Source organism: Astatotilapia calliptera, chromosome 10 (assembly GCF_900246225.1).
Source record: "Astatotilapia calliptera chromosome 10, fAstCal1.2, whole genome shotgun sequence".
Lineage (NCBI taxonomy): Eukaryota > Metazoa > Chordata > Actinopteri > Cichliformes > Cichlidae > Astatotilapia > Astatotilapia calliptera.
In genome coordinates, this window is record NC_039311.1 from 603809 (window position 1) to 624995 (window position 21187).

Genomic DNA, 21187 nt, shown 5'->3' on the forward strand with positions numbered 1-21187 from the left:
TACAAGACGAGATGCTACAGTCATGATGAATGTAGATGTTGGCCAGTTCATGGAAACACTGATACCAGAGACCGAGGCCAATCTTCACAGACAGGTTCATAACATTTTTAGGATTTCACCTCTGAACATCACAATAGTGGTTTTTCAATGAAGATGTGATTTAAGAGCAGATTTTCAGCTTGGTTTCACAAGTATTAAGTAACTATTTAATTACCATTTCCACTGCCATCTCTTTACAGCTCTCCATTTTCAGAGGCTCAAATGTAATTGGGCAAATGCCATGTCCTTCCTTGAGATGCTGCTAGACCTGTACTGCAGCACCTGTGACCTGCTGGTTACAGAGGGATTGAATAGGACTGCTGAATCTGCAGCACATGAAAGGAGGAGGCGACTTGAGACACAGCAGTAGGGCTCACAACTGTTTGACTTGGAGCATGTCACAGGCATAAATGCAGAGGACTGCATCAGGATCAAATGTTTTCCAAATCGAGCATGCATATCATCGTTAAGATTTCAGTGCTGAATAAGGCATGGCTGCTTTTGACCGAGGACAAAGGAGGAGGCTGGGGCCAGGAGACCAGAGGAAGGAGGGATGGGCTGAAACCGGCCAACAGTAAGACCGACAGCCGCAGTTCTAAAAACAGACGATTAACTCTCCGAATTTATTTCAAAATGTTTTATGTTAATGAAACACTGTGAGATCACCACTGAATTCGTGTTCACCCACAAACACCGAAAAATGATTGTTATCTTTTTTTTTTTTTAAAGAAAGGTTTGAAAGTGGAACCAAAGTGCGAGCGTCACAAACATCACCGGGCAGATTTCACCGGCGTACCCGGGAGCCTCCAATGACAGGTAACGCTCGACAACAACATCAAGGTAAATGAATGTGTTTGTGTGTTTGTGTGTTTGTGTACAGCCTGTGTGTTTGACCGCAGAGCTTTACGTTCACAGCCTAAACTGGGACGAAGCATTTGGAGCTGCCTGAGCGAACATCGAGTCAGCGCAGGGAAACAAACGTCCGGCGAGCCTTTGTGCTAATATTTGTTTCTGTAACACGGCAAACACGCTGTGCGTGAACCGAGCCTCAGCTACTTTAAGTGTGCAGATCGTGCAAGTTTATAATAATACGAGTCACAGATTCGGTATGTTCACTCATAATAAAGCTGCTGACGGCCTGACCAACATTTAGTTATTGCTACAAACCGACCAGCTTGTAGGAATAACTAAATGTTGCACGGCTGACAAGAATTTCCTTTTTTTAAACCTCGGATGTCTCTGTTATTTGGGATTTTTATCCTCTTTAGCAAAATGCGCTGCGCAGTGATTTTCTCGGATTGTTGTGCAGCAGCTGGCGGGCACGGAGCTGACCCTGACTGTAGTCACAGCTCTTCACTGGCACAGTGCTGCTCTTCTGTCTCGGTGCCCACGTTTGAGCAGCTTTGAAAACCCTGACCAGGGATCATTTGGATGGTCAGCATCTGTGGGCCACTTCTGCAAATCATCAGCGGGTTTCCCACAGTCGAAATTTCCACAACTACTCCTGTGAGTGGTTTCAACTTTGGGACCAGCTACAGCCAGTAAATCGCCCTTTTAGTGAAAATGTCTGGAAAGGGATTTTGCATCGGTGGAAGGAGCTCACTGTGTCCTTGCCAGATTTGGTTTCTAACAAAGACAACACATGACAACTACAAAGTCATCGCATTTAAACAGACAAACACACCATAAGCTCTGAACAGCAGATACTGTCCACCTGTTCTGTTTGGACAAACCTGCTGATGTTTGTCTTGCAGTTGATGCTGGCCTCTCTGTCCATGATGATGTCACATGGTTTCAAGAGCAGTAAGCAGGACTTCAACTTTGGACCATGGAAAGTGACTGCTTCCAAAAACCACATCATGAAGTCCAAGGACATTGAACGGTGAGATATTTGTCACATTTTAATATCATCTAAGCTGTGTCGGGTCCAGCCTGTGTAACCAGGCGGACTGTCAGAGTACCAAACAGTAGAGTCTGTGTGTGTCCACATGAGTCGTGTTTACATGATCAGCTGTTTTTGCCTGTTTATTGCATCACAAAAGCTGTAACACGTCCTCTTCATCAGACAGCAACGCACCGAGCATCATCACATCTTCTCGCTGTGATGTGATCACATGGTGGAAAAATAGAAATAACCATAAATGAATAATGTAGACACTGAAAGAAGCAGCCGCGACACGTTAAAGAAAACAAACTAATATTGTTGCAGGCGCTGCTCGATTTGTTTCTGATGTTTTGAATCCTCCCAAAACGACTAGAATAGATGAGAAAACCTGATTGATATCAGTCTTCACTGTTTGACTTTCCAGGCTAGCAGAAGACATGAACATGCCTTCTCTTCCAGAGATGTTGTTTGGAGACAACATACTGCGCATCCAGCACACGGACGGTTACGGGATTGAATTCAATGCTGTTGATTCCCTGAAGAGAGTCAGCAACATGGAGGATAGCGTCAAGGTGGCGTGTGCTCAGGAATGGCAGGAGAGCAGGTAAGACGCTCACTGTTAGCTTCTGTCAGATAATCTTCTCTGCTTGGATAAAAACCCACTTTTAGACCAGTACTTGGGACTCGGCGTGCTGCTGTGTCTGTCTACGGCGTTCTGCGGCAGATTTTCTGCGACGCCGCTGCGTTGCACCAATTTTCTGACTGTCAGCTACTGTCCAATGTATTTGACAGGTCTTGGTGTTTCAGTCATACCCTAGAGAACAAAGTGTGGTGCGTTCATTCTGTCAGCTAAAGGTGTAGTATAGGCTCAGGGTCACACTGGCTTACTGAGCTAAACATCTTGGATGATATCCCTTCCAGAGCTGATTCTGAACACTCTAAAGATGTGATCCGACCTTATGACTGGACGTACACCACAGACTACAGAGGCACTCTGACAGGAGAAAGCATGCAGATAAAGGTAGGCAGGTTTGACACTGTTCACTCTTCACAGTCACAGGTTTGTAAGAAAGTGATGTGAGGTTTTCATGTGAAGGTGTCTGAGACTGCCGAGCGTATTGACATGGAGAAGCTTAAGGCTCGGGAACACATCATGTTCTTCGATGAGGTGCTGCTGTTTGAAGATGAGCTGCACGACCATGGAGTCTCTATGCTTAGCGTCAAAATTGTGAGTGCCGTCTTCCTGTCCCGTGGGACTGCCAAATCCAAATGAGCAGCCGATTTAACACTGATGATGACGATGATGTTTCTTGTTGATGCAGCGAGTGATGCCGACCAGCTTCTTCCTGTTGATGCGTTTCTTCCTGCGAGTGGACGGAGTGCTGATTAGAATAAACGATACTCGACTATATCACGAGGTAAGTTGTTTCATCACCTGAGAGTGTGCTGCCAGACTTCATCACGGGCAGGTGACAGACTTCAAAGTGACTCACGTGATGTAACGTTTGGTTTCAGGCTGGGAAGGATTACATGCTGCGAGAGTTCACTACGAGGGAAAGCAAAATCTCAGAGCTGAAGGTGAGCAGTGACACAGAGCTGTGATTCTGTTATTTGTTTCCACTTACTGGCTTCTTTGATCCAAAGCAGAGCCCGAATATTTTCATGTTCACGAAAGGCTTTGTGTGAGTTTGAACGTCGTCTGGCACTTTATTCTAGCACCGACTCCTTTTGGATTTGTTAATAACTATCGTAGGAAGGAAAAATATATGTCAATGCTTTTGCATTCTTTCAGAAATGTAGCTGGGTAATTATGTCATTGGCATCGGTGAGCCACTGTCAATATGTGACATATTGAAGTCGCGTTTGAATTTGCGCTTGTTTTTTTGCTTTCACTTTGCAATCGTGCGAACTGTGTATAGAGAGCGACAGCACTGATCTGTGAGTGATGATAATTTGCACCAATTCCTCTGACATCGTCTTATTAATCGTTAGCTTACTATGCAAACATGACAAGTGAAATCTCCCGCAGCTTAAACATGTGAGAGGTTGATCGCAGAGAATCGCTGAGCTTATGTGAGTGCATGTGTAAAAGCAGCAGGATATATATTTTAGTTCTGCTGAGCCAAATAAGACAGGTCAGGGTGAAGAAGTGACAGCCAAAGAAAAGCTTACCACAAAACGGAGAAGTTATGACAAATCAGACTATAAGGCAAAAAGAAAGTGCAGCTTTATGGTTTCATGGACAAAAGAATTTCTGTGGCTGCAATATGACGAGCTAAATAACCAGGGCTGCACATAAGTGGTCCGCAGGTGCGCATTCGCTGTCAAAATAAAAAACACGCACAAGATAAGAAGTTGCAACGCGTGTTTGCATACATAAGATTTTCAGGAGGAGGACAGACGTTTGTTTAAAACTCTTAAAGATGTCGAAGAAGCTCCTTTAAGCAATTACTGTGATGTTCCTCCACCTCCAAACAAATGTCAGGAGTCCGAACCACAAAAGAAGCACGTATTCTCGGAAAAGTGGTTGCAGGAGGTGAGCTGGCTTCAAACAAATGATGAACGCACAGAGATGTGGTGCGGAATGTGCCGTGAAAATCCCACTCTAGGACAAAAACAGCCTTTTATATGGACGCAAACGCGCGCTGCAACTTCTTATCTGGTGCGTCTTTTATTTTGACAGCGAATGCGCACATGCGGACCACTTATGTGCACCCGTGTAAATAACATAATGTTCTGCCAGGTGTGTTGTTGGTTTTCCCTCGATTTCTGAGTCGACAAGCGCCTTTGTTACTGGAACCAGTCATTTTAAGAAAGGCCCCCATTAGAACCCATGAGAAATGCAAGAAATGCATTATTGCTCAGTCTGCAATATCTTTCCCAGAACAAACACCAATCGCAAATAACATATTAAAAATAAACCTGAAAAATCTGTTTAGAACAGCTACTATGTTGCAAAGAGTGAACGACCACTGGCACAATTTAGCAGTCTTTGCAAACTTCAAACAGCAAACGGCCTCGATCTTGGTTCCACTTGCCTCTTACCGTGACTTCAGTGGAAATGTCAGATTCAGGCTCTGACACAGACTGATTCGTGTCCTACACAGTTCTTACAAGTTCATAGAAATTTCTGTTCAATTAGAACCAAGTATTTGAGTTGATGACTGTCATTTTTATACAATGTTGTAATTTGTGTTTTCAACAATTTTTTGATTAATGTTTTGTTTCCGTTACAATATTATACATTAATGTATAATATTGTAACGGAAACAAAACGAGAAACAAAACATCAATCAAAACATTGCTCTCTTTTTTATTCGGGCTACTTAAATTTATTTTGGGCTAAAACTGAAGAGTCCCTGCCCGAAGGACTACCAGGGAGTTTGAAATTTTGCGAGGCCTGATAATAATAGTACATTTTAAAAGCACCTTTCAAGACAACCAAGGACACTTAACAAAGAGTAAAACACATAATAGATCAATAACAAGATGAAGAACAATAAAAACAAAAAAGCACAAGATAAAATGAACAAACATTAGGTTCACAGTGAATATGCAGATTTGAACAGATGGGTTTTGAGTTGAAATTTAAATTGGGGGAGAGAAAGTGTTTCTTATATCTGGGGGAGAGAGTTCCTCAGCCTGGGAGCGGAGCAGCTGACGGCTCTGCTTCCCATGGTGGTGAGGCGGAAGGAAGGCACAGCAAGCTGGACAGAAGAAGAAGATCGAAGTGAACGGCAGAACAGGTGGTGCTTAACAGGTCAGAAAGGTAAAAAGGAGCAAGGTCATGAAGGGCCTTGAAGGTGAGCAGAAGAAGTTTGTATATTATTCGGAATTTCACAGGCTCCCAGTGAAATTCCTGAAGAACAGGGGTGATGTGCTGGTAGGAGGGGTTCTGGTAATAATCTGGTAATAATCTGTCTGGTAATAATGCAGGCAGCGGAGTTTTGAACCAGTTGAAGCTGATGGAGGGATTTTGGGGGGAGACCATGTAAGAGAGAATTACAATAGTCAAGGTGGGAGGTAACGAGACTGTGGATGTAGACTGGGTGCAGGATGTAATCTGTTAATGCTGCATAGATGGAAATGGGCAGGTGAGATTATTGATGTGAGATTTATAGGACAGTGAACTGTCTAGGATGACACCAAGGCTCTTAACCTGAGGAGAGGGGAAAACTGGAGTTATCGATGGTGAGAGAGAAATGGTTCGCCTTCAAAAGGTTGGATTTGATGCCTGTAAGGTGGATTTCAGTTTTATCCTCATTGAGCTTTAAAAAATATAATCTACTGACTGGACTGGTTAATGTGTTAGAAAAGGAAGGATACCACAACATGAAATGAAATGAAAATAATCACAGGCTGAATTCAAAGACAAGCTGTAAATCAAAGTGAACAAAAATGTGCACCAGGCTAGTGCTTGTTGCCAGAATGGGCCTCAGTAGTGTTTATGCCGCCACATGCATGCCTGACAACATGGGACCATGCTCCTCCAGTGCACTAGCAGCTCTTCTCACAGATCTGGACCGAGCTCCTGGACAGTCCGAGGTGCAACCGAACTATGATGTCCCTGAGGTGTTCAGTTGGATTGGGGTCAGGTGAGGGTGGGTATCCATGGACATGCCTCCGTAGACCATCACTGACCCACCGCCAAACCGGACATGCTAAACGATGTCCTCCATGGATGTCCTTCAGGGTAAACTTGCCAATCAGGCTCCTCGGTCCTGGGCAGCAAACACAGCGCCCCCTAGAGTACGTCATGTCCTCGTGAAGTTGGTGAAGTCTGTTCTGCTGCTTAGATGGAAACAGGATAGAACAATATGAATGGGTGAATAAAGCATGTTGTATAGATCACCTTGAGTGCTGTGGGAGAGAAGAAAAGTGCTATATAAGAATCAGTCCGTTTACCAATACTGTGTCGATGGTAGTTTTGCTAAAAAGATGTCAGACTCTGAAGCTTTCTGTGGTCCCCTCTCCACCTGGACTAGTAGCGTTCTCCTGTCTGAGCAGTGTCCAGAAAAACAACGTGGGTTTTATTGGCAAACTTTGTGGGAAAACCTGGACAGATGGTGTCCATCTGTTTCCCTATGAATTAATGCTTCGGGTTTTAACAGGATGAATCTGTCTTTATTAACAGGTTACATACCACGGACTTCCAACCCTTACTTGATCCAGCTGCCTTGGCTAATTATAGACTGATATCTTATCTTCATTATAGACGTTTTGAAAGAGAAGTAATCAAAGAGTTAACTCATCATCTCCAAAAGAGGAATATTATACTTGGTCCTAAAAATGTTAAAAGTTGATGTCCAACCTGATACTTTGCTCAGATGGCCTCAGGTGTACTTTCAACAAATACGTAGAGCTCGCCTGATTCATTTGTGCAATGTCATTAAAGTTAGAAACATCCTGAGTCAGAGTGCTGCTAAAAAACGGGTTCATTATTCTCAGGATGTCCAAAACATGACCTGAAAAGCCTTCAGTTGACTCAAAGCTCCGCCCACTGGCACTGCAAAGAGATTATTAGCTTCTCTTCAGTGGCTCCCTGATAAATTCAGACTTGAATTTAAAATCCTTCTCATGTTCAAAGTCTGTTCAGCCACATCCTCAACACCTCACAGTTATTATCCTGACAGCACGTCGCTCTCAGACCGCTGGCTTACCTGTGGATACTTGTTGGCTGATGTATCAGTAGAGGACGCTCCAAGCTATCAAAATGTAGGATGAAATATTTAATTCTAAAAAAAAAGAAATCAGAACAAAACAGTTAAATTCATGTTGTAGAGGGCTAAGGGTGACGATGGAAATGTACTAAAACTGTATCACAACAACAATAATAATGAAACCAGCGTCAGACAGCTGCCTGTGCCCGTCCTGGGACGAGATGTCAGTGTGCAGAAGAACCCCAGCATGTTAGCAGTGTGTTTGCAGAGGAAGCTGGGAGCTGTGGTGAGCTCAGTGTACTCGTGTTGTCTGAAGCAGCACCAGGACTGCTCACACTGACATGCTGACTGTGCTGCACCATCACACGTTCATGATGCTGTTTATACAGCATTTAGGATTTTTGTTTTTCATGGGTGATTCTGAAGTACATTATTATTTGTTGTTTTTTATATAAATATGAATATTCAGATCAATTTTTACTTTAATATGTGGTTTTTATTTTGACTCCAGATTAGTTCTTCAGTTTGATTCGTTGTGTCCTCCTCTTCAGAATGTTCCGGCTCCACTGTTCACCGATCCCAACGAGGTGGCCCAGTACTTAACCCTGAAGATGACCGAGTGTGAGAAGCTGGAACTTCCTGTGCTGCAGACTCACACAGCTGATAATAAAGTCATTGAGTGACAGTATAGTGAAAGATCCGCGCTAACTGTTCTGCATAGTGACAAACAGAAATATTAGTCTTAAACTGTTCCTTTATCTCACACCAACACAAAGCCACGACTGCTCTTACAATTATCTGTACAGGAACAACTTTTTTCATATAGTTTGCCCTTAAAACTAGAATCTGCTTCCTGTTTTGTTCATATTTGACATTTCTTATTATGAGACTTGCTTTGTAACATAAAGCATTGTAGAATAACTGTTTCTAATATTAGTTCATCGGTACAAAACAAAACAAACAAATCCTGTATTTTCCAAATTCAAAATCAACAGTTTGTGTAAATATCCCTGCTGAAGGTGAAGAAGTGTATTTTTCCTTTGTGTCGGAAGCACCTTCAGATTCAAATGTCTCCCATATGGCCACATAAATTTTGTTTGTGTAGTAACTACGTTGCTTTGTGTGTGGTCGATAGTTCTTTCCTGACAAAACAGTATCAACATTTTTAAATCATTCCCTCTATCAGACAGCGTTCCGGTTGGACTCCAGCTGGGAGCGCTTTGAGCCTCACCAGGTGAACAATGAGAACATGTGATGATAGTGTTTTGTAATAACAGCATAATGGCAGTAATAATGTTGCACAAAAAATGTTTAAAATATGAATTGTTATTACATTAAATAATGTAATTTATAACAGACATAATCGTCATTATCCAGAAAGATTTCCCTGAGTGTGTATAACAACCATGAAAGAGAGTTGGGAGCTCCACTCTTGCACTGGCAGAATATACAGAGTCGTGTGTGATGATGTGAGTGCATCATATTTTTAAGAGCATGTTGTTCCAGTAAACCTCTGCCACAGGATTGGTGGTAGCTGGCGTTTTCTAAAAGGCCTGTTACAGTACCCACCTCCTGTGGAAGCAGCTCCCAGATCAGACTCAGGAGACAGACATCTGCTCAACTTTCAAGATCAGGCTTCACATCTGTCTTCACTGAAGGTGGTCCGTAAGAGATGACAGGATGACCCCAACCTCAGCAACAGGACCGCTCTCAGCACCGACCAAGTGTGTTTGAACTGTGTCTTCATTCCACCTACTTCACATACAAGGGTCAGTTCCACAGGCAGAAACATGGGTGTGCCATGGGCTCCCCAGTTTCATCCATTGTGGCCAATTTGTACATGGAAGAAGTGGAAAAGAGGGCTTTGCTATCCTACCCTGGAACACCACCAAGCCATTGGTTCAGATATGTGGATGACACCTGGGTGAAAATCTGATCCGTTTGTCCGGGTTGGAACCCGGTTAATTGCATAAGTACAAGGAGGCGGGACCTCACAGCAGAAATATACTCCAAAATGTGTTGTACATTATTATATGTATATTATATGTAGCGTGGTATTTTTTCAATTATTGTATTTGCCAACATCGAGAAGTCACAAGCAAAGACCAAACCATGGTGCATGTTTAAACAAGGAAAGTTTACTGGTCAAAATTATTTATTAAAGAAATAAACAACATTTTTTTCACCCCCATAAATACACGTTTAAAGCAACACAACGGTGGCCCAATATCAGGCAGAACTCCACTCTATCGAGTGGGCAATCATAATGAGGCAGTTGGTTTTATTTTGTGGATTCAAGCTGCTCTTCATATATTTGGCCACCAGATGTCACCAGAGTGGACTGTGTTGAAAAGCTTCGAGTAATGAACCGTTTTTCTATCCGATTGTTCAGTCTGACGTCACTAGCAGTGTCTGGGCCTAAACTCCGCTGCAGGTCCATATATCAAACGATCACTATGGCATTACTGAGAGTTGAAAAACTGTCTAAAGTCTTTCATCTTTAATAAAATGATCAGCGTTCTGCTCTACCAGGTGTAACAATTGAGTTTAACATCCAGGCATCCATGAAAACAGAATTTATGACATTTAACGGAGTTAGAAGTTAGCAGGGAGTTAGCTCGCTAGCTTCTATCTAAATACAATATAGCATGTCCTGACTGCGGGGTTTTGGAAACAAATTAAAACGTACAGCTCTGTTATCACTTCCAGCATAAATGAAGACAGGAAACTAAACAGCAGTGACGTTTGTAGGGTTACTGAAGTTGGGCTAGCTGGTATATAATGATGTGCTACGTGACCGCTAGCGACACAGCTATGTTAGCATAATATAAACAAGCTAACTTTTTTTCCACTCGATAAAAGTTAACGTGAGTGTTCTCGGTGGTCAGGAACAAATGTAATCGCGTGGCAGGATGCTGTAAAAGGACCAAATTTCAGCCAGGAGAACAACTGAGATAATCCATCCACAATACGAGGTTAGTCATTCATATACTGCTGCATGGGCTGGGCTGTAGCTACATCCTAAGGTTTTAAAAACTGAGCTTAAATAAATGATTAGTGGTAATAAAAGCCGAGGGAGGTCAACAGTGATCACTGACTGTTTTAGGAGCTTTTTGAGATCAAATAGAAGAAAATACATAACATTAAACATGTTAACAACACAAAAGCCATATTAAACACAGACTACTTTAGACCCGGAAGTAGGATTCGTTGCGTCATCACTGAACAACAGTATAGAGATTGAAAGACCACGTGACTTTCGCGCATTGCATGCCGGGAACTCGTGGCAAAACAATCCAAGTACCGCATCAAATGCAAGCATTTGCAGCACCGCAAAACGTTCATTCTCCGGTTCCAATAAATTCTTGTTTTTTTCTTTGCCCCCCAAAAAGGGAATGTACAAAACGAAGGAGAACAATGCCGGTCCGTACAAAGACAGACTTGATGAAATGTCAAAGAAAAGATACAAGGAAAAAAAATCAAAGGAGTGAAAGGGTTAGACCCTTACGAGCACACAGAGTGGACAAAATACGTCAGCGTGCTGCCCAACTTTCACCACGCTCATATTTATAATTATACAGTTCTTGGAGTGAGTGCATACACTCATGAAGTTTTTAGTAACTTCAGGTCACTGCAACAAGCCCAGGTACAGTTTACCGACGGATGAGTACAGGACCTTGAAATGCACCGTGTAGAACGAAAAACCATTGTACGTATCATAAGTTTACCAGTCTCACAAATCGTCTTCATAAATACACATTCGTTAACCGTTAATTAGTAGTGGAAATAATTTCTGGTTCGCATTACAGAAATGTAGCAGTGACAATAATATTGTATGCTGTAATCGTACTGGGCAATTAGTGATACAAAAAAACTGTTTTATCCTGTGAATAAAAGTATATGTTTTTGTCAATGTACCATGGTAATAACAGAAGCGAAACGCAATATCGTGTCAGGACAATTCACTATTTATGCACAATAAACAAAGGAGCATAGCGCCACAATTTCTGTTCAGCGCCAGACTTGCTTGTAACCTATATTACCAATTATGTTATGAAAAATGACGTATTAACTACAACAGAAGACTGACCTTTGTGGGAATGCTTGGAGCAGACTAACCTGTGAGCTGGAGTGTTCTGGGACGTTATATTTGGTCTTTGAATGGCTGCAATCCAGGCCATCCATCACCTCTTTGTTACTTCGGAAACATGGCTCGAACAATTTCTCTTCAACGACGTAATCCGATAACAACCGATCTCTTTACCCGTCGGCTTCCCGTGGCTGTCATGCGACCGGCTATTGCAGTTAATAATACAACAGCTTCTTGCCATTTTTTGTGTTTCTTTTTATCGCTGTGTAATGTAATTTCAATTGAAAGCCTGTGTGGCAAGAGGTACTAGCTAGTACCTCTTGCCACGAGTTCCCATAATCCTTTGCGGTTTTACCCCTGAATGACGTCACATTTTCAATCTCTACTGAAAGCCTGCGTGCGCTAGTACCTCTTGCCACGAGTTCCTAGAATTCTTTGCGGTTTTACCCCTGAATGACGTCACATTTTCAATCCACATAATATAACACACCCTGTGCAGTACAGCGGAACAGTGGTTTGCTCCGTTGCCTGGCGGGAGGAGCGCCCTGAATTTGAATCCTCCATCTGACCCGGCTGTGTTCTCCCGTGTCTGTTTGTTCTCTCTGGGTGCTTTGGCTTCCTCTCACAGGCCAAACAAAGCGGTGAGAAAAGGTGTAAATTCAAAATGTTTGCTATCTACGTGACTGGAAGGCATAATACCTGAAAATGTGAAGATTATGGAAAGAAGAACATAACGCACCAGGTTATTTATTTAATATAATGCGAGAAAGAGAAATGAGAGAGGAGGTCGGTTTGATGTGTCTGTAACTCTCAGGAAGTAGTGATGTGTCGGTCGCGAACGAAATGGCTCTTAGAGCCGGTGTTCTGACAAAACGTCCTACCTTGTCAAAACATCCTACCGTAGCGTAAATTTACTGTTCTTTGACGTGAACGATGCGAGCCGGCTCCTTATGGCGAGCCGTGGGTTTTCTTTTTTCTTTCTCTCACTCTCTCTCTCTCGCACTTTTTTCCCGCTTCACTCCGCACTCGAGCCTTGTGCTTGCGCTGGGAAGAGGTGGGAGGGGCAGTAGTTACACTCTCAGTAGCACAGGAACAGAGCGGGAGGGAGAGACAGAGAAAGAGAGCCAGGGACAACAACGTCACAGGGCTCTAGAGTGCGACCAATTTGGTCGCAAATGCGACCAAATTTCTCCATGGTGCGACTAATAAAAAATACTTGGTTGCACCGGTGCGACCAAGTATTTTCTCGGAAAAAAAAAGTTTCAGCAACCCTGAAAGTCTCCGTGTGTTCAACAACAGACACACATTATGCCCATGTCGTGTTCTAAACCAATCAGAGATACTCAGAGGCGGGGACCTCTGTGATTGGCCGTGGTCCAGATATTCCTGCAGACCTACTTGTGTTTACGTTTGAAAGTGCGGGCAGATAGAGATGGGTGAGTAGCCCAGGTCAGAAGTGTATGAAGTTGGTATTGAGAAAATATGAAAAGAACAATTGATAACTTTTTCGTTAAGTTAAGGCCTGATCAGTCCAAAATTCTGAGCCAGCGCTCTGACACGGAGCCATCAACCTCTCCGTTTTTGTCAAACACTGGTCCGGAGACGGCATCAGAAAATGAGCCACATACGATCGACTCCCAGCCGGAGTCCACTGAAAGTAAAAGTGAGAAAATGTATAGATTTCGAATCGAGTGGCTTGACCAGTTTCCCTGGCTAAGATACAGCCAAGCTGACAATATGATGCACTGCATTTATTGTCACGAGTGTGGAAAGACCATGGCCGGCAACACAGCATTTGTCACTGGTGCTAATACGTTTCGAATTGAAACGCTGAAAAAGCATACAGCATCGAGAAGACACATTATATGCCGCGATAAATGCTCTGCCAAAATGTCCCCGCTCCCCACTGCCTTTCAGCGGCAGGCAGGAGTAAACAGGTCATCGGAGGAGGCCGAGATGATCATTAAGTTTAACATCGCCTACAATATTGCAAAAGAAGAAGTTCCGTTTACTAAGTTCAAGTCAGAAATAACTCTTCACAGGAAAAATGGCTTGGACATAAACCCCACATACAGCAATGATGTTGCGTGCGCCCAGTTTATAGGCGTAATCGCTGACACACTGAAAAAAAAGACGTCAGTGGAAATTGCGAACAGTACATACATGGCCTTCCTGATCGATGGAGACACAGACATCGCCACAAAAGAATGTGTCATTGTGTACGCTCGTATCTTGCAAAAAGGAAGACCAGCGAATATACTGATTGGACACATTGAGGTCCAGCATGCCCATGCCCAAGGTAAGCCATGTCATGTCACGTAGCCTATGTATATGATTAATAATATTACATCGTGTTACTGAATTAACCATATCTAGCATCATTGAAAATTAAACATAGCAATAATACATGAATATAGAAACTCAAACTGAAAAAGACTGCATTGTAAACTCTTGATCTGATAAGTAAATGTTTTTTTGTTTTTTTTTGTTTAGGAATTTATGCTGCCTCAAAGAAAGCATTTGCTGCTCTTGGGGACCAGTGCAGTAACTGGTTGGATAAAATCATTGCTATGGGGGCTGATGGAGCTGCTGTTAATTTGGGCAGCAAAGGGGGTGTCAAGTTAATCATTTTGAAAGGTTGTTAGTTAATCATTTACAAATCAAAAAAAACGTGAACATGTAAAACTGCGGTGTTAAGTAATGCAGTTAAAAAATTTGGGTACGCCTAACTTTTGTGCTTGTACGACTAAATTTTGTGCTGGTGCGCCTAAATTTTATTTTTAGGCACACCAGTGCAACCATGGCAAAAAGTTAGTCTAGAGCCCTGCGTCACATTAGAAAGGTATAGTAATCATCCACAACTATTTTCAGTTGCGGATGATAACGGATACAGAAAGTTTATTCATGCAGGCCCATATGACAGAGAATATGCATGTTCTTTTTGTTTTCATATTTTAATTTATATTTAATTGTGTTGTGGTTTGCAGTGTTTTGTGTTGTTTCATTTTAAATTTGTTTAAAAGGAAAATTTAAATAGATAAAAGCTGAAATGTGAATAGTTGGTTTTTGTATTATATGATTTATTTATTACATTTTATGTGGAGTGAATAAATAAAAGTATATTTACGGTGGCCACTAACAAAGCACATACAAACTCCAAAACATGTCCAAACTCTGAAGCACGTACAAACCCTGAAGCACGTACAAACCCTGAAGCACGTGAAAATTCCAAAACATGTACAAACTCCGAAGCAGGTACAAACCCCGAAGCACGTGCAAACTCCAAAACACGTAAAAACTCCAAAACACGTACAAAAGACAACAGAAGTGCTCCAGGATGCTAGGGCGCAGTGTTGAGCTTTTGTTACCTAGTGGCTACACAAGCCAGCAAGTACCAACGACCGGATTTGGTGTGTGGTAGTAACAGGTAAATGAACTTTTTTTTTTTTTAATTGTTTGAATATATATGAGTGCTGGTGTATAAATATACAAACAATACACATATGCTTTCAATGTGTAATTTAAGTGATCTAGGTAGCTCTGTTTTGGAAGTTCAGTTAATGCTAGAAATGTGTTTTGGAGTTTGTACATGCTTTTTGGAGTTTGTACGTGCTTTGTCTCTAGGGGCCACCGTATATATTTATATATAAACATATATAAATAAAGCCACTTCTTTTTTACATTAGTAATTCCTTTTGTGCATAATTTTATATTGTTGTTAATAATAAATTAACTAAAGAAACAAAACAACCTAAAGAGTCGGTTAGGTGCCGAAAGTATCGGGTCCTTTTATTGAGTCGAGCTGAAAGAGCCGGTTCTCTAAAAAGAGCCGGTTCTCTAAAAAGATCCGGGATCCCATCACTATCAGGAAGATCCTAAAATGTTTCAGCAGGACTCATCTCACTCCAAGCCAGAGGGGGGCGCCAAACACAGAAACAGACTGGGAGTAATATGGCGCACAGCTCTCGGCTCTGACACACGTCCAATCAGCTTTCTTCCTTCCTGACAGCTGGCCAATCACAGCGCCCACGTTCAGGGTGAAAACTGTTCAACATGGAGACAACAGTTGAAAAGCTTGAGGCGATGGTAAGCACAGCGTCAAACTCCTTTTCCCGACTGTATCTTTTGGCTGTTGAACCGCTATTGATCGCAGCTTTGCACACGGTGTGCCGCTCACAGCAGGCGACTCACGGTTCTCTGCTAAGAAATAATCCAAAGTCAGGCCCATCAAATACCGCAGGACCGCGAAGGAGCTCGGCTAGTTTCAACATCGCCGCCACTCGAACGTCACAGAGCAACTCGGAGCAAGCAGTCCGCAGCGGGACCAAGTGTAGCATCGCTCTGTTGTTTTAGGACTTTTATTCACAGATTGTTTGTTTTTCGAGACCGTCTCAAACACCAGCTGTCTCCTGCACATGGCTCAGTGCATCAAGTCTCACGGTGCCAAAGACAAGCGTGCTTACTTCCCCGTAACTCTTATTGCAGAAGGGAAATGGGAGGCTGTGCAGCCTGTAGCTGAGCTCTGTCTGTCTGTGCTGCTGACCATCTGTACAGGTTGTGCAATCCTGGGACTAGTGCAAAGTTTACCGTGTGTGAACCTCGAGCTGTTGGCAGATGCTCTGACTTCATTGCACTACTGTATCAGACAACTAGTAGTGCAATAGTATTGTCAAAGCATCTGAAAACTGCAAGGACCACCTCTGTGTTTACACACCTTCAATAAATGCATTAAAGATGCACTTTATTTACCTCACAGCTGGAATAAAGTCAATATCAGATAATTACTTATCTGTAATCCAAATGTAAATACAGCCATTGAAAATAAGTCTAAATACAAATATTACCTTGTAATACAAGAACAATATTTAAAATAATAATGTGTGTGTGTGCGCGCACACATCGATCCTTACTTCTGCTCAAGCTGGAGTAATCTACACATTTGTGCTCTCTAAACAACGAATCAGACGACTTCCTTCTTAAGTTCGCTCCGATGTGGCTGCAGTACAGCTGTCAGGGTAGCAGCAGTGACGGTGCTCTCTGAACCACTCAATCACTCATCAAATCAGAAACTTGAACCACTGGCCCCCTACAGTGAGGAGATCTGATGGCTGATGTTGTCTGGGGACTGCTGGACCATAGACCATCTTTATCCGCTGTCCCTCCTCTGCACATGTCCAGACCTTTGCAGCCTTGTGTCTCTGTCCTGAGAATGCATTGGTCAGTAGGTGGTGAGTTCATACCTGTTGATCTCTGATCGGGAACGTTTCTTGGTGATTTCCACCCAGTGGTACAGAAGACCCCGGTTTAATCCTGAAGCTACCTGGATATGCCAAAGTCCTGCTGCCTAGTACACACTCTGTCCTGGAACAGGAACATGGGCGCTGCACTTGATATAGTGTAACATGATGAGGTTCACATAAAGCAATGAGCTGTAAGTGTGATTCCACCAGGAATGTTGAGTCAAACAGCAAAGAATCTGAACATGGTGCAGGAAGTTCAGTGCCACAATGTGATGCACTTTGTCTTTGCAGTTTCTGAAGGCAGAGGCAGACCTGGATTACATTGAGAAGCGGTTGAAGCTGGACTTCATCAACAGCAGTGCAGAAAATGGATGTCCAGCTGAGGTGACTAACAGATGACATTTCTCCCAGCATCTGCAGGCAGATCTAGAGAAAATCAAAGAGCTCTTAGTGAATTACTGGCTGCTAACACTGCGGCCTTTGTGCTTGGAAGTTGTGTATTATTTGTCTTTTGTTAAAAAAAAACATGATGTCATCAGGATACACAGAAGAACAAACTCCAACTAAAGTGAAAGTAAGATGAACCGGCCTATACCCATAAAGATGCTAATAGTTATAACCGTACCAACCAGTACATGTAATAAGACATAGAAGAGGGACGGAAATCCCAGAGCTATCATTCAGTTCACCTGGATGCAGCGCTTCTAGTGGGAAAAACAGTTTGTCGCTCAGTGATACGAGTGATGCATGAGGTAGAACATTTCATGTTTGCAGAAAGGCAATAAGAGAAAATCAGGTACACACCTGAGCATGTAGTCTGTGGGCTGATGATTGACCATGTGCTTGTAGAACAACCTGGCAGTGGTGCTGGAGAACCTGAAGTCTATAAAGTCCAAACACTCAGCCCTGTGCTCGCAGGTGAAGGAGCTCACGAGTGCACAGAAGGAGTCTGTAGACTCGATCAGAAACAACCTCAGCGGCGTCATGGAGCTGCTGCAACACTTTGAACAGACCACTGATATGGAGGTGGGTAGATCGACACCTTATGACTGTTTAACATAGCTCACTGATACAAGTACTACTGCTGTGGGAGGTCAGATTTGATTAACCATCTAATCAAAGGGAAAATGTGCAAAGATACATTGTGGTGAACTTGGCGATGAAGTGAGGAAGGCGTGAGAGCACTTGAAGTGCTAATTCAAAGTTTAAACTGGTCTTCCTGTCCCAGAGTACCTGCGCTTGGCCCAAGAAAGCATCAAAGTTGAACACACACAGAGACTGCAGAGAGCGCTTTGACGTGTCCTAGGTGTGGTGTTTTCTTTTCATTGGTTTAATCACAGTTAGCTGCCTCCAAACACTGTGCAGCTACTGCAGTTATATCCATAACATGTGTGGAAAGCAGGCCTAATGACATTTAATCACATTAATTGTGTGTATTGTTCACGGGTTTGTGCACACACCTCCATCCTGCTGCAGTTTGTGGTTATCGTGCAGATCGACATTTCTCCTGAATTCTCTTTAAAGTTTCCATTCAGGATCTGCTGTGTTTCCTTGTTGGTGTCTCTGCAGGTTGGGACACTGACCGAGTCAGAGCGAGAGTCTGTAGCACTGCTAAGTGCTGTCAGTCGCACCACAGCCGAGGTAAGCAGTACGACACCTTTAGACGGCACTTCTTTGATAGTGGACTAGAAGCATATGCTTGGTTTGCTTCAGTGGGAGCTTAACAGGAGGAGCCAGGGCTGGACTGGCCCGGGAGGCCAGTGGGTCGATCGAAGGGCCGCTGAGCAACAAGCCCTTTGTTCATTTTCATTACTGCCCTATCACATCTCCTCCCTGTGCGCCGTGCAGAGCAGAGTTTAGTGTAGAGAGATGTGGAGCCGAGAGAGAAAAAGTCAAACTAAGTACAGCAGTGGTAGCTGCACCATCATCCACAGTGGTGCCAGCAGCACCTGCCATTGAATGTGTCCCACGATGTATCATTTTAAATAAATTACACGAGTTTACATGTCAGTAAGGAGTAAGAAGGATGTAATCCCAGCCCTTCTCCTCACAGTGAGCCACAGAACGTCTCTGCTTCCAACCTGGACTGTGTACATTCATCATCATCATTATTCTTAGGTTTATTTCCTGCTGGTCTCGGTGCTGAGTTCAGTCCCAGGCTCCTCATTTCACATTTAAAACCTGATAGTGGCCCCCAGTGATCCCCCAGTCCACCTGTAATATTCACAGTATGTGGTGTTGTAGCATAGCACTGCTCCCCACCCGCAGCTTCTTCTTTTTTCCTTTTTTGTTAATCTTTGCCACAAACGCGACTGTCATTTCACCAGAGCACATCAGTCTTTGTTTGCTCTGTTTAAACATAGCGACAGAAAGATGCTCTGAGCCTGAAAATGTGGAATCGTAAAGAATCAAAGGCCATGTTCGCACTAATGTGTTTCCGTTTGAAAACGCATCTTTTTCCCTCCGTTTTGGCCTCCCGTCCACACTGAGGCGCCGTTTTTGCTCAAGGAAAACGCAGCGTTTTGAAAACGCTCTCCAAAGCGGATACATTTGAAAACGCCGTTTTCGTGTCGCAGTGTGAACAGCGAACCCGGAGCCTTTTTGAAAACGATGACACATGTTAGTCATGTGATGCAGTCATGTGACCAATTAAACTAAGATAGCGGAGGGCGTTACACAGCAGCTGTTTTGTTTGACAGCCCTATTAAAGATTAATCAGTCTGCACGTGCTCCAGAGAGCTTTTCTTCAAATTCTTTAACTCGCACTCGCTTTTGCAACTTTATACTTTTGTGTTACTCACAGCTACAATTCCACCTCATTGTGAGTCCATTTAACAAACTCGGTGCTTTTCCTCGACATTTTGCCGCCACGTTTCAAAGAGCCTGAAAGTAAATGAACGGCAGACAGAAATGAGGCGGGCTGAATCTTCTTGCGCTTCACACATGCGCAGGACTGGACGCACACCTTTATGAAAACGATAGTGTGGACGCGTTTTCAGACGAAAACGCCGTTTTCAAATTTATCTGGGGCTAGTGTGGACGTAGACAAAGTGTTACATAACTTTAATACTTTTACACACAGCAGACGGCTGCAGATACTTGTAGTGAAACACGGCTGAAGATTGAATTTTTGGTATAAAAATGTTTTTGTGCTGTTAAACAGAACGAGGACATCGTTTGCACATAGGAACTGAAATCCTTTTTGCTGAATAACAGCCTCACACACGTCTGCTGAGCGATCCCAGTCTCTCAGCTTTATCTCATTTGATGGTTTTCTGACGTGGACTCTGGTCTCCAGTTATACATTTGAAGTTCCCACTGGCTGAAGTTTTTGTTGCCATGTGTAAATTAGACCTTCAGTTTAACTTGATGTTACAATCTTTGAGCTTTACAGAACTGAAGCCCATCACAGTGGTTTATGCTGTGGATCAATAAAAACCGATAATATTGACCCTGGTAATTCTGTTACTCTGTACAAAAATAAATGTCGATGAATATGAATCAGTGCTTTACCTTTGGTCAGAAGCTCCTGTTTCACTGCTACCTGCTCCATGTTTTCTTCCAGGTGTGTTCAGCTGTAGCAGCTTCTCACCACGCGCAGCCACAAAGTAAGTCTGTTACATTCAAGTTACATTCAAGTTACATTCAAGTTACATTCAAGTTACATTCTGCCCGTCTGCTGATTGGTTCAGGCTGAAAAGTCTTTGCAGCTGTTGGATGGACTGAACAAAACGCAGATGTTAGTCCCCACAGCTTCAATTGTAGTAACGTTTCTCTGAAATCGAATATGTAGATTTTCTAAAATGCTTCAATTTTAAATTGTAGATTTTTATTATTGTAGAGTCTCAGTGCTCTCATAAGATCATTTGAAATCATCTTGATACACTTGTGGTGAGCCACTGGTATTTCGTCAAATGTTCGTAGCCTTCAGAACCTAAAGTAACACTTATTAAAATTTATGAGCACACCTATTCAGCGTTGGTAGTTCATGGTAGTTTGAGGGTTTGAATGATTTCTTTGAACATTTCTTCAGCATCACCCTGAAACAGGATGTTTGCATTTTGACAGCATTGTGCAGCAGATGAAACGAGCCGGTCCTCCAGACCTCTCTGTGTGTGGTTACAGAGTTTTCCTCTATTCACCAAATGTTAGATTAATGAATAATAAAATGCTTTTAGATGGTTAGTTTCAAATCACATGTATATTCAACTCCCCTGTCCCTCCGTGACCAAGTTAAAGAGTTTCCCAACCTGTGATGAATAAAATAATAATG

General features: G+C 42.9%; 1 protein-coding gene across 4 annotated transcripts in view; it reads left to right on the forward strand.

Annotated features, from left to right (window-relative positions):
* The first annotated feature begins 325 nt into the window (after positions 1–325).
* tiprl (TIP41, TOR signaling pathway regulator-like (S. cerevisiae)) overlaps positions 326–21187 on the forward strand; it is a 21918-nt gene continuing 1056 nt past the window's right edge. The window contains exons 1-12 of one of the 4 annotated variants that reach the window (XM_026182175.1): positions 326–613; positions 769–879; positions 1794–1921; positions 2349–2528; positions 2846–2945; positions 3021–3152; positions 3247–3342; positions 3440–3502; positions 17206–17298; positions 17764–17940; positions 18484–18555; positions 20480–20522. In XM_026182175.1, the coding sequence (XP_026037960.1) occupies positions 1797–1921; positions 2349–2528; positions 2846–2945; positions 3021–3152; positions 3247–3342; positions 3440–3502; positions 17206–17298; positions 17764–17940; positions 18484–18555; positions 20480–20522 (1081 nt within the window). In that variant the 5' untranslated portion in view covers positions 326–613; positions 769–879; positions 1794–1796. The other 3 variants (XM_026182172.1, XM_026182171.1, XM_026182173.1) reach the window with 3 other exon arrangements.